Raw genomic sequence first — 12,776 nt, forward strand, 5'->3', positions numbered from 1 at the left:
GGGCCTTAATTACCAAAGGCATAGCTATTAAAGGACTTCAATGACAATCTATATATATATGGTTTTTGCTATGCATCAGCTACTATTGACCTCCACACATTACACTTTGACAAATTTTTCTTTCTTTTTTCATAAGGTGTAGATAATGAATAGTGACTTATGAGAAGATTAATCGATATATATATATATGTATATATTGAATTAATTGTTATCCCCACTCAACAATGTTCATTAGTACTTTATATACTGTTTTATAAAATCAAGGGTCAAAAGATGAAAATAAAATTAAAAAAATGGGGCTAATTTTAATAAGATAATTGTATGAATTCAAATATTATCTGAAAAGAATGCAATTTATGTATGTGATCTCAAATATCATATTTTTATTTTGCAATATAAAATCTCCAACAATTTTTGTAGCCATGGGTAAAATATAAAGTCTCTCAATACAATTCTCATTTTGATTGCAATGATGGTACTTCAAATATTCCTCTCTCAAATAAAAGTCCTTGATTTACGTATAATATATGGTTAAAATGCTACGCAAATTATATTAATGATGGGCATAACTTTTTATTTAGAATCTTAATTGGCTTTCTTCAAAAAAGGAAACATAAGTGGAAAACATGGAATTCCACTTTTACAACCCCATTACTTAATTCTTTCAAAAATTAATAGAAAATGAAAAATATAAGGTCTAAACTTTAATATGACTTTTCATGATAAATTAGATTGTAAAATATATTTTTATTGTAAAATAAAAATAATATATGTAAAATAAAAATAATATATAATATTAAATTACTTGAATTTATAAATTTATTTTTTCATCAAATTCTTTTTATAAAAAGAATATATAAATTTTTTAACAAACTTAAAAATGAAACTAAAATCCTTCGTGCGGAATCTGACTGCAGCGGATGTGACCGTGACGAAAACCATGAAACTACGTAGCCGGTTAGGTTAGGGGAGCTCTGGTCCAACAAATTGCCTTAAAAATAATACTGCTTTGTCCCAAAAAAAATTATAGAAAAGTATAGAAAAATAATTTTATAAATTAATGTAATTTTATTTTATTCGTTAGATCTATTTTATAATTAATGTGATTTCATTTAATTCATTAGATTTATTTTATAATAATTTAATAAATTAAATCATATTAAATCGCTATAGATTTTTTTTTATAATAGATTTTTTTATTTTTTATTTTTTTTAATGGCGATTACAGAGTGGAGTATGACTATAAATTAGAAATCAATCTAGGAAAGACAACTTATCCCAGATTCGATGCAGCAGTGTCTGAACATTTAAATTTAATATTTTAAACTTTGGTGGCAAAAGTCCAAACATGGTCCCACCTACAGATTTCTTTGGGACTCCCCAAATCTCCTCAATTCTCTCCCTTGTCGTGTTGGGCCACTGGCCGAGATAAGGTTTGAAAATTTGGAGTTTTATAAAATTCAATTTAATTTAGAAAAATGCTCGGGACAGATAAACTGGCCCCCAAATGGACCCTATACTTTTTTTTTAAAAAACCTAATCATAAAGAAAGTATTTATTAGTGAATTAATGTATTATTTTTAAAAATATTTAAAGATATTTAAAATATATAAAAAATAAATAAATAAATTACAGTGATTCGTTCAAACTATCAATATCTTTTATCGATATCAGTAGAATAATTCTTTAATTTAACGTGAATTTGAATAATTTTATTAATAATTAGCTCTATTCTAATACACATTTGCAATTGGCATTGTCTTGACATAGCTACATTGCATAAACCCTTTTGAAAAAAAAAAAAAAGATGAGTCATGAAAAAGTGAACCTAATTTTTTGCAAAATAGCTGATTAGGGATTGATTTACACATTTATTTATTCGGTTCGGGTTTAGGTTACTTATTGCTTAACTAAATTCAATTGAAACAATACGAATTCAATAACCCACCAATTGCCACCCCTAACCAAGATTTTCAATTTCTACCATGCATTACACTCCATCATAAAATATCACAATCTTAATATAGCAACATAAAAATGATGGTTTTATAGACGACCTAGGATGGAATAGGATTACATAATTAGGCATGTGCAAAATACCCGTTTGACCCGATCAGATCCATCCGATAGAAGACGGTTTTGCATCAACGTCAGCTTCAATCCGATAAAAAAGGGGCAGACCTGACTCTTATAAAATAATAAAACGCTTCATCCTTCAGGTGTTCGAGTCTTCAAAAAACCCTAGCAGCCAAGTCTTCAAATCAACACAAACGTCTCACTCTGTCTCACACGCTATGACCGTTGCAAGGTCTCTCCACCACCCTCATCTACCTCAATTCTGGTGCGTTCCCAAGCACACACCACACTTCACCGACTTGTCTAAGCTCCCGCTATACACTATCCACCGTTGATCGACCTTTTCTGACTCGTGATCTTCGTCGAAGGTGAGGCACTTGATGGGTCCAGTGTGACCAGTTAGAATCGAGAGGCAAATGTGGTACGTTCTGCTCCTCCCTCCTTCACACGCAAATATTCTTATCCACCGACCTACTGAACACCAGACTTCCCGTCGTGGCAAGGCACAACACCACTAACTTGTGGCCCCGAAGAACCCCATCGTGAGACAAATGTTGCTCGCATTCCCCCAAAAGTTCACCAGCCCATCCAAGGATCCGGAATATACAACGGCCGACAATTTGTTTACGACTAACGCTGTCACCGCATTTTCCTGTTTCAACAAAACCTGAACCAGGAAGTTTTTCTCCTATCGACCTTGATTCCGGTGAGTTCCGAAAACTCTTGGCATGGTGTTTCTAATGGATTAAGAAATAAAGGGAAAGCAAGGTTCTTCTTTTATGGGTTTCGTAGTTCTTGGAATCCATTGCTATGGAAAAGCAAGGTTCTTGTTTTGATTGAATTTGAAGTTTGGCAGTTGACTTGGAAAGAGTTTTGTTTCTATTGGATTAAGAAATAAAGGGAAGCTTTGTTAGGGTCAGGTGAATTTGTGGATTCTAGAGTTTGAGGTCTAACGAAAGTTTTGTTGTGACTGAGGAATTGGGAAAGTAAGATGGATGATTTTCAGGAGTCGTTGGTAAATCGAATTTGCTATTGTGCTAATGGTTCGGGTCGGGCTCAAAAATAGTTCGGGTCGTTTTAGCCTAGGTATACGAATGGTTCGGGTCGGGCTCAAAAATAGTACGGGTTGGACGGGTTGCAGGCCTATTACATATCATGTTCACTTCAAATTTTTTTTATCAAAATTTGAAGACCCCGTTTGGATACAGAGATGATTTCATCTCATCTCATCTCATTATTACAATTTTTTTAAATTTTCACACAAAATATAATAAGCAATTCAATTTTTTCAAATCCCAAAATAATAATAATATTTTAACAATATTTTATTCAATTCATATAAAACAATCTCATCTCATTTCATCTTATCTCACGATCTAAACGAGCCTGACTTATAAGAGAAAAAAGAAGAAGATAGATATCTAAAGTTAATTCAACAATATTTTTAACTGAATTTTATAATAATAATAAATATTCAATAAATGTTAATTAGCGTAATTTACTTTGTGCATATCTACTTCTCCTTTTAGACTTTTAAATTTCAAAGAATGAACCTTTGAATCCCGGAAATACAAGAGAAAGTTGAGTTGGAAATTTATCTTTTGCTTCCTCTATCGTCAAGCTGGTTGTTGGTTGTATATATCGATGTGTCCACATTGTTAATGTTAGCGGAAAAGGGACGACATCAAATTGAAGGGCAATTTGGTTTGGTTGGTTAATCTTAAATGTATCTTTATGGCTATTGGCACGTATTAAAATCAAGAGGACCCGCATTTAAATAAACTAATGCTTAGTTGTGACGAATTAAGGTATTAAGTGATAGCCAACTCTATTGTACCTTTTGAAATATGGTCGCCAATCTATGACTAAGGGCCTCTTTGCATACTTAGAATATTTCAATATATTAGTAAATAATTGTGAAATAGTTTGAGTTAAAATATTTTATTGAGTTTTGAAATATGAGATAGAAGAACTTAAATAAACATATTATGTTTGAATATAATGTTTTAATATAATTTTTGTTTAGAAATTTGAAAAAATAGTTTTGTTTGGGAGTTTAAAAAAATTATAATTATTATGTAATGATTAGATGAAAAAATTGAATATTTGAAATTGAGAATTATCTTTATTTGAACAAGGAAGGAAATATTTTTAAAAACTATCGCATCTAATCATTACAATTTTTTAAAATTCTTATACAAAATACAGTAAACAATTCAATTCTTTTAAATCTTAAAATAATAATAATATTACAAAATAATATTTTAATTATTTAACTTTCAACTTTCATCTCAACTTACTACGGGTCTTGTTTGGATAGTGAGATGAGATGAGTTGAGATGATTTTTGAATAAAAGTGATATTGTTAAGTTAAGATGATGTGAGATTGATTTTAAAAATTTGTGTGTTTGTATAGAAGTGAGATGAGATGATTTTACCTTTTTAAAAATTTGATAGTTATAGATCTTACTAATTATTAAATAGTATTTAAAATGATTGAGTATTACTTATATATATTTATATTAAGTAATAGTATATAAATATATTTATATTTATATTAACATTTTGGAGATTTATAATTTGTCCTTACACTAGGAAAAGCGATCTTTAAAATTTTACGGCATGCGTTAGGATTGAAAATCATCTCTCCGTACAATTTGAGATGGGTATCCAAACCGCAAATCAATCTGACTACTTTTGTAACTTTTCGAGTGAATATTTCGAATAACATTAAATGCTAAACATTTATGTATATCTCCCATCCACTTTAGACCTTAAAGTTCATATAACAACTTTTAAAATATAATAATTGAATTATAATATAGTTTAGTGATAGTTACAATCATGAATATACAAGTATCGTATAATTATTTTTAAAAAATTGAATAAATACGGGACTCACATGAAAAAAAAATTAATTTTTTAATATAGAACTTCACTCTTTTTTAAAGTAACTGCACGATACTTACACACTCTATAACTGTATGTAGCATTACTTATATAGTTTAATGATAGTTTATTATATTACTCTATAATATAATTGTAATTCTCCATTTTCTAGAATCCATCCGAGGGTTGCTTTATTGATTTGTACTTTCTAGAATTTTAGACATGGGGCTACAGTGAGGAAGATATATACATATTGTTACATGATGTTTGAATTCAGATAAGAGATAAGATGAGATAAGTTGAGATAATTTATAAATAATAATGAAATTTATAAGTTAAAACTTGTGAATAATAGTGAATAACAGTGAGTTTCATCTCTCAATCCAACACGGTTTTCTTTTTGGAATTTTGGAAAGTACTGAGTTTTACTTTTTTGTTTAGAACCAGGTAAGTTCTACCGAAATTCATCTCTACAAAAGAGATTCAATATAATTAGGAATAGTCTCCAAATCAATGACGTTGGAGACCTGCATGGTAACTACCAAGGCATCATCATGGGGGTGGAGCATGTCTTCTTCATTTTTCTCGATGAATGTTATGATGGGTCCCCCCGTATGTGTCCTGGAGCCAGCGACGACCCTCCTTGTTGCAAAAACTTCTTCGTACCAAGCTCTACGGGCGTGGGCCATTCATGCCAACGAGGTCGGCCCTCCTCCCACATATCCTCTTGTGATCGTGCAGATTTCGCCTACCGGACAGCCTATCCTTATTGGGCTTCGACGCTGTGGCTCCTTTTGCCCTTTGTTTCCTCAGCTCTCACTTTGTTGGGCCGAGCGATCATTTGTTCGTCATGCCGGCATTTCATCCTCTTGACGTCATTGTTCCATCAGGCTCCCAACTCTTCCATCCTCTGTTTCAGCGTATAGCAATCCTTAGTCCAATGCTGGTCCATCTAGTGGTAGGTACAGTATTTGTAGCCCTCCTGACCTAGTTGAGGTTCCTTCTGCAAGCTCAGGGCGCGTTCACCCTCCATGGCCATACTCGTATGAACGCACGAACAATCCACCACGCGCCCAAGTCGGTGCCTCATTCCTTCGTTTGACGTCTTGTGCACCCTTCTTGTTCCCTTTATGGTTCACTCCACTATTCTATCCCACGACTTTCTTATCTGCCTATTCTAGCTCGGTTCTCTGGAGGGCCGTCAAAGTCCGAAGGGTGTCCTCGGGGTTGATAAAGTCGTCGGCTCGATCCATAAACTCTCTCAGCATCGTGAGGGTCTTTCGTGCTATTTCAGCCATGAATGAGTTCTTGCGGCCAGATCCCTCTAGTAGAGCCACCAAGGTGATCTTCTCATCCTGATCGTCTGTGGTCATGCGCTTTCAATTGAATCAGGAGAGGTATGACTTTAGGCTCTCGTCGTCACGTTGCTTTACTATTAGGAGGTAGGTGGTCAGGCGCCTCCTTTTCGGCTTGCCATAAACTGTGTCAGAAAGAGACGGTACAGCTCGCCAAAGCTATCAATGCACCTAGGTTGTAGGGATCCGAACCAAGCTCTCGCCGCCCCCTTTAGCGTCAGTGGGAAGACTTGGCACGCAACCTCTCCCAGGAATCCATGAGGGATTATGTGGGTCTTGAACGTCTCCAAGTCTTCCAGCGAGTCCTTGGACTCATCGTACACTTCCATCTAAGGGACCTTGAACTTAGTCAGGAGAGGGACGACCATGACTTCCCTGCTGTATGGAAAATCTGTGCTAGTAAGTAGTTGGTGTATAGAGGATGACACGCCCATTTGCTTAGCCATTTCTGTGTACTTGTCCCCAAGCTCCCAGAGCTCAAGGTGCATCATGCGTCTTTCTTCTTCGGCCATATCGATCTCTGGGGCGCATCGTGATTTGACTTGCTCGTTGTGGCTAGGTTCTGCTTCTCCTGCCAGTTCTTTGTTGGTTCTTTGTAACACGACGTTTTCTTGTTGAAGGGCTCCCACCTCCTCCATCAGCTTCTTCATCGTGTCTCCCATTTCAGTGAGTGTTGCTTCCATCGTTTCGAACTGATTTTCTTTTCTTTGTGAAGTCTGGGAACGCATCGTTACTAGCATAAAAAGGACACGCTTTTATAGGATATATCCCACAGATGGCGTCACTGTTAATGTCGTGTTTCACAGCTAGAGTAACTCCATGTATTGGGTTGATCTGTTCCTGCGAATATAGGAAATGAGGGCTCGAGGTGGTGGGGGATACATCTGAGGCCTAAGTCAGCTTGGGTTATGAATTTGTGATTTAAGGAAATTTCAAATGAAAGTGTGTAGAGAATCTTTTTGCCCTCGAGGGGGAATATATATACCTGATAGGAGCGATCCATTGACAAACTGATCGTGATGGTGCCGCTCCGTATGCAGGTTGTGTCTTTTGCCAACTCCCTTCCATGCGACAGGTCGTCCATGCCTGATCGTGGCGACCACTAACAGCCCTGGTCCTTGTCGTGACGTGTCCGCCTCCATCCTTCATTAAATGCGGCGTGGCCACGATCAGGCATGCTCACTTTTTAGGTCTATCCAGTCGTCAGTGCTCAAGGGCTAGGGTTGTCCTTGACCTAGTGCGTGTGGATTGTCGGCCAATAGAAGTGTTAGGCCTTCTGACTCAATCCCATGCCCCGCACGCACGTGCTACCTTGCTGCTTCTTTATGGGCTTCCTGGGCCGTCCTCTCCCTTTTTGGCCAGGCCCGGCTTGACTTGTCCTATTCTCTCATATCGATTTCATCCTATTAGTCTTTGCTTAGACCCATCAATGCCTCGTGGGCTGGGCTCGTGCGGCCTAATCCAATATTGGGAACAGCTCCCCTTACAATACTTGCTAAAGGTAAATTATGAATCTGTCTCCATAAATATTCTTGGGAGAAAGTAAATTCACTTGGAGAAAATCCTAGATAACCACCAAGAATCGATTAAAAAAAAAAAAAACTAGGATCTTCCTTCCATGATCCTCTCTTTATCACACTCTTTGTAAATCTGTAAGGAATCGATTCTCCTCCACATCTTTGAATGTAATACAACCTTCTGGTTTGGGAAAGTTTAGCGTTGTTTGAGTAAATTGCTCGGGCAACCTTAACTGTCATCATCTTTCTCCTACTATATATCATAGATCAGTTTGGTCAATAACTCGATCTATATCTAAAATTAATTTCTGTATTTTTCTAATAGGGAGAAATGAGACTGTGTACGTACCAATTACGTGCTTTTATAATAATTTGCATTTTATATTATATGGTAAATAATAGACAAGCTAATATTTTGTTGAAGTTTGAATCTCTATCGACAACGAGAAGCGTCATGTACGTTTCAATGAATTAAACAAAACATTTTAATATCACTTATAAAAATAGCGTAAACAAATTATTTTAAGTTTTAAAACTATAAATTATTTGAATAATTAGTAATAAGCTAAATTCTTAAAATTACTTCTACTCGTATCTACAGAGGAAAATATTTATGGGGATTTTGATTCGAATAATCTCACCATTTGTTTCAATATCTTCATTTTTAAGAAAGAAAAGTCTACGTACAAGTGAGTTTGTCTACCAAACTGCGCATCGATACCGACATATAAGGCATCTGTTTAATGAAATAATGTGAATTTTGAAGACAAAAATAATTTTTGAAACAGAGGACCTTCTTATTCTTTCAAAAAAAATTCTTTTATTTTTTTTAATAAAAAAAATTATCGGTGTACTATTTGGTACATCAAATCGCTTGTACCTAGAAAGTTTTAAGAATGTGATTTTTAAAATCTAAATTCCTTGGTACGTCATATTTGGCAATAAATAAGAAAATATTATAATAAGTCTTTTAAGGTAATATGGAATTATGCTTGGTTTATCTGTAGACATTATAGGAATTCCATATCTTTTTCAAAATACCTTTATATTTTTCACTTAAAGTACATAACATATTTCAATCTATAAAATTTTAAAATTAGATGAAAACGAAAGGAATAAAAACTAAAAAAATTAAAAAGAGACAAAAGAAAATGAAAACCGAGAAAAACTAAAAAAATCCAAAAAATAGTACGAAAAACCAAAAACTTCTTAAAATTCGAATAAAAGAATATTAAAACAAATAAGGTGGCTCCTCGCAAGCTATCTTTATCAAATAAATGTTAATTTTCAGTTTTATGTTAATTTGCATCATTTAATACGTTTATCTTTTTTTAAACGAATAATACTATTTTAAAGTTTTTTTTCTTCAATTCTTTTTACAATAGGTACTGACATGCGTGTTAAATCCTCATTGGGGATAATATAATATAATTTCTGACCATTAATTAATAAAGGAAAACAAACTCTAAATATCCCACTCTCATCACATTTTTATTTTGTTGCGAGATGATATTATTTACCAACTTTTAAATTTTTATTTAAAAAATAAAAGATAATCAAAATATGATAAAAAAAAATCACACTTTATTTAGAAAAATAAAAATGAGATGAAAGTGTCATATTAAAACCAGGTCAATTACAAAATACAATAATAATTTGACTTTAGAGCATACTATGTGAACCAATCTTGCATTTAAGCATAAAAACTATATATAAACCATGATATTTTTTCAAATATAAATTATATATAATGTTTGAATATTTATTTATTGATTATCTCTATCTAAATAAAAATATATTTAATTTCCTTCATTTTCCCTCGAATAAAATAATCCAAGCAAAATATTCTCAACAAAACACTAATATCAAGCAAAATCAAGAAAATAGGGAGCACGAGGTGGCACGTGCAATGCTGCGCTGTCTATTTTTTTGTTTTTATAATATAATGATGGGCTGTCTATCTTTAAGTCAAAGAGAAGTTAAAAAGAACGAGTCGTGGGAAGCTGTGAAACTTACCACCTGTCAGATTGTACGAACGACGTAGTAAAATGTCACCGGTAAAAGGCCGTAAAAATAATTTTGTCCCGCCCTTTTTATGCCGCCGATTCCCGAGTTATCTTCCTGTCGCTCTTTTCTGTCTAAAATTTTGTCTCCTTTCCCACCACCTACGGATTTGACGGGCCGGTCCTCGCATTGACCTCCGGTCAACTCACCCCCCTCTCTCCCCACCAATTGCTGTGTCGTGCCACACATGTCCGAGATTGACCAAAATCTCATGCTTGGTCTCGGTCGCGACCACTCACGAAACTTTCGGGACAATCGCGAGATGTCGGGGCTGTGATTTTGGAGATCTGCACAGGATATCAGAATCTCAGCTATATGAGATTTGTTAGAGAGAGAGAGAGAGAGGATCTGATTTGAGACAGGGACTCATACAGAGAGACATTTCCATTGCTGCGTATAAAAAAGATTGCTCGCTGACGCAGGCAGGAACTCCGTTTTGCTTTTGCTTCTTCGAGAGAGAATCAATATTTCGAAATTTGAAACTACACACAAAAAAAAAAAAAAAAAAGCTATTACTGTAAGGCGAAGACCTTCTTACTCGGAGATGGAGGGGGGAACGTTGTTGTTTCGCGGCGAAGTAACGATGGTTTTGGTGTTTCGCCTTATGATCCCGAAGAAGCTCACGTTCTGGCCGTCGATGACAGCCTCGTTGATCGGAAGATCATCGAGAAGCTGCTTAAGATTTCTTCTTGCAAAGGTTTGCCTCTTGATACGAAAGTCCACTTTTTTCTTTTCTTTTCTTCTTTTGTTTATTTCATCACGGAATTCTGATTGAACAAACCGTTGGAATCTCCAGTAACGGCCGTGGATAGCGGAAGGAGAGCCCTGCAATTCTTGGGGTTGGACGAGGAGAAGAGCTCCTCTGTTTCTTTTGATGTGAGTTTGAACAGAATTTCATGCATGTGAAAAAAAAAAAAAAAAAAACAAATCCAAATTCACATTTTCAAATGTTCATTTCCGTTATTGGATTTAGCTTCTGTGCATCAGAGGTTCTGATTTTCAGCTGGGTGTCACTTTTAGGGCTTGAAGGTGGATCTGATCATCACAGACTACTGTATGCCTGGAATGACCGGATACGAATTGCTCAAGAAAATCAAGGTTAGAAAATTCCACATAATTCACTTCCTAAGACGAAATCTAAACCCATTTTCGTTCGGTAAATCTAAACAAGTTTTGTTGAAACAGGAATCCTCTACTTTCCGAGAGATACCTGTGGTGATAATGTCTTCCGAGAACGTCTTGGCGCGAATTGACCGGTATTTTTTCTTTTCAAACAATCAAATCTATATTCAGTGAACGATATTGTCATTCGAGAACTTGTAATCAAATCTTTTATCTTCAATTGGAAATTTGTGTGGCGTAGATGTTTGGAGGAAGGGGCGGAGGATTTCATAATGAAGCCGGTGAAGTTATCGGATGTGAAACGTTTGAAGGATTACATGATGAGAGAGGTTGGATTTGGAAGTGAGAATAACGGAGGAATCGACAAGAGAAAGCTACAAGAGAGTTGTGATCTGAATTCCTCAGAACCGCCCGTTACGTCCTCAACGTCGCCGTCGCAGTTACCAGAACCGCCGTCGCGGTCGCCTATATCATCGCCATCGGTACCTTCGTCTATCCCCACACCTTTGGATTCTCCGATTAGACGGCTTAAAATGACCAACACCGGATGATCGATCTAGATCCATTCACAGCTGTTTCACTCTACAAGTCGGAAATCCTCCAATCCATGCAATTACGTCCCTTTCTTCTCTTCCCTGAGTCAGAAGACTCAGAAGTCAGAACTGCAATTCTCCGTTACGTGTTAACGGTTTTTGTTGCATTACGGGGTTGTCTTTTGGCGTCATTTGTTTTGTTTGTTCCTACGAGGACGATGAGTTCCAGTCACTAATACTGAATTACTGATAATTATAACCGATTACGTTATTACTTTAAGATGAATCTAGCCATCCGATTCAAATTTCTTCGTGGAGGAAATAAAACGGAGTTATGGCCCGTTGAGAGCACAGATGTTCCTAGTATTTTAGACGTGAGATTTTCTATGCTTTAGTCACTATTTACTCTCACATCTTACACCTATAACTTTTTCAGAGATATTTTTCATAAAAAGAAAATATTTTTTATAGGATATGGAGTTGTTTCTCATATAAAGTGAGATATATAGTGGTAAACAATGACGGATAAGAAAAATTTTTCTTTAGATATTTACTTTCCAAATATTAATTATTTCAATCTTTTTCATTTTATAATTATTTAATTATTACAATTTTTTAAACTTTTAAACAAAATATAAAAAAACAATATTACTTTTTTAAATTTCAAAATATGAATATTTTTAATTTTATAATATTTTTATTCAATATTTTCTTTCTTATTTTCCAAAATTTAATAAAATATCTCTATTATTAACATATATTTCAAGTATCCAAATAGACATAAAATAAGATTTATAAAGTTATTGGCAGAATAGAAAGTGCAAAATGGGATTGCAAATATGGATTTGAATTTTGTATAATTTTCTGAGTCAAAAACTGGCACATAATTCTCACTCAAATATTTTAAGTCCACAATGAAATTTAGGTGTCATGATATTCAGAGAAAATGTCTATCTATTCGAATTATATTCTGAGAAAATTATAGGTAGAATATGTCAATCCGGGAGGCCGCAGAGATTGTTGGATGTTGGATAAGGGGATTTGGTAAGAGATTCGAGAAGATCTTGTCTGCTGGAAAGAATATTGGAATTGGGATGTGAAATGAATGATGTTGGAGATGTACCCTTAAAAGCCTTTTGAGTTGGGTGGGAGTGGGGCTGAACTGTTTGTCTAATTGTCTCTCTGGGAGTGGCATGCTAGCTAGCCCTTGCCCTTTGTCT

General features: G+C 34.8%; 1 protein-coding gene across 1 annotated transcript; it reads left to right on the forward strand.

Annotated features, from left to right (window-relative positions):
* Window positions 1-10,381: 10,381 nt before the first annotated feature.
* Window positions 10,382-11,909, forward strand: LOC121258743 (two-component response regulator ARR5-like; the record flags this gene model as incomplete). The annotated part of the gene is made up of 5 exons (XM_041160286.1): window positions 10,382-10,598; window positions 10,698-10,777; window positions 10,922-10,999; window positions 11,087-11,157; window positions 11,265-11,909. Coding segments are annotated over 5 exons (756 nt in total), but the record flags the coding sequence as incomplete, so codon positions are not given.
* Window positions 11,910-12,776: the final 867 nt, after the last annotated feature.

The sequence above is a fragment of the Juglans microcarpa x Juglans regia genome, chromosome 3S (genome assembly GCF_004785595.1).
Source record: "Juglans microcarpa x Juglans regia isolate MS1-56 chromosome 3S, Jm3101_v1.0, whole genome shotgun sequence".
Lineage (NCBI taxonomy): Eukaryota > Viridiplantae > Streptophyta > Magnoliopsida > Fagales > Juglandaceae > Juglans > Juglans microcarpa x Juglans regia.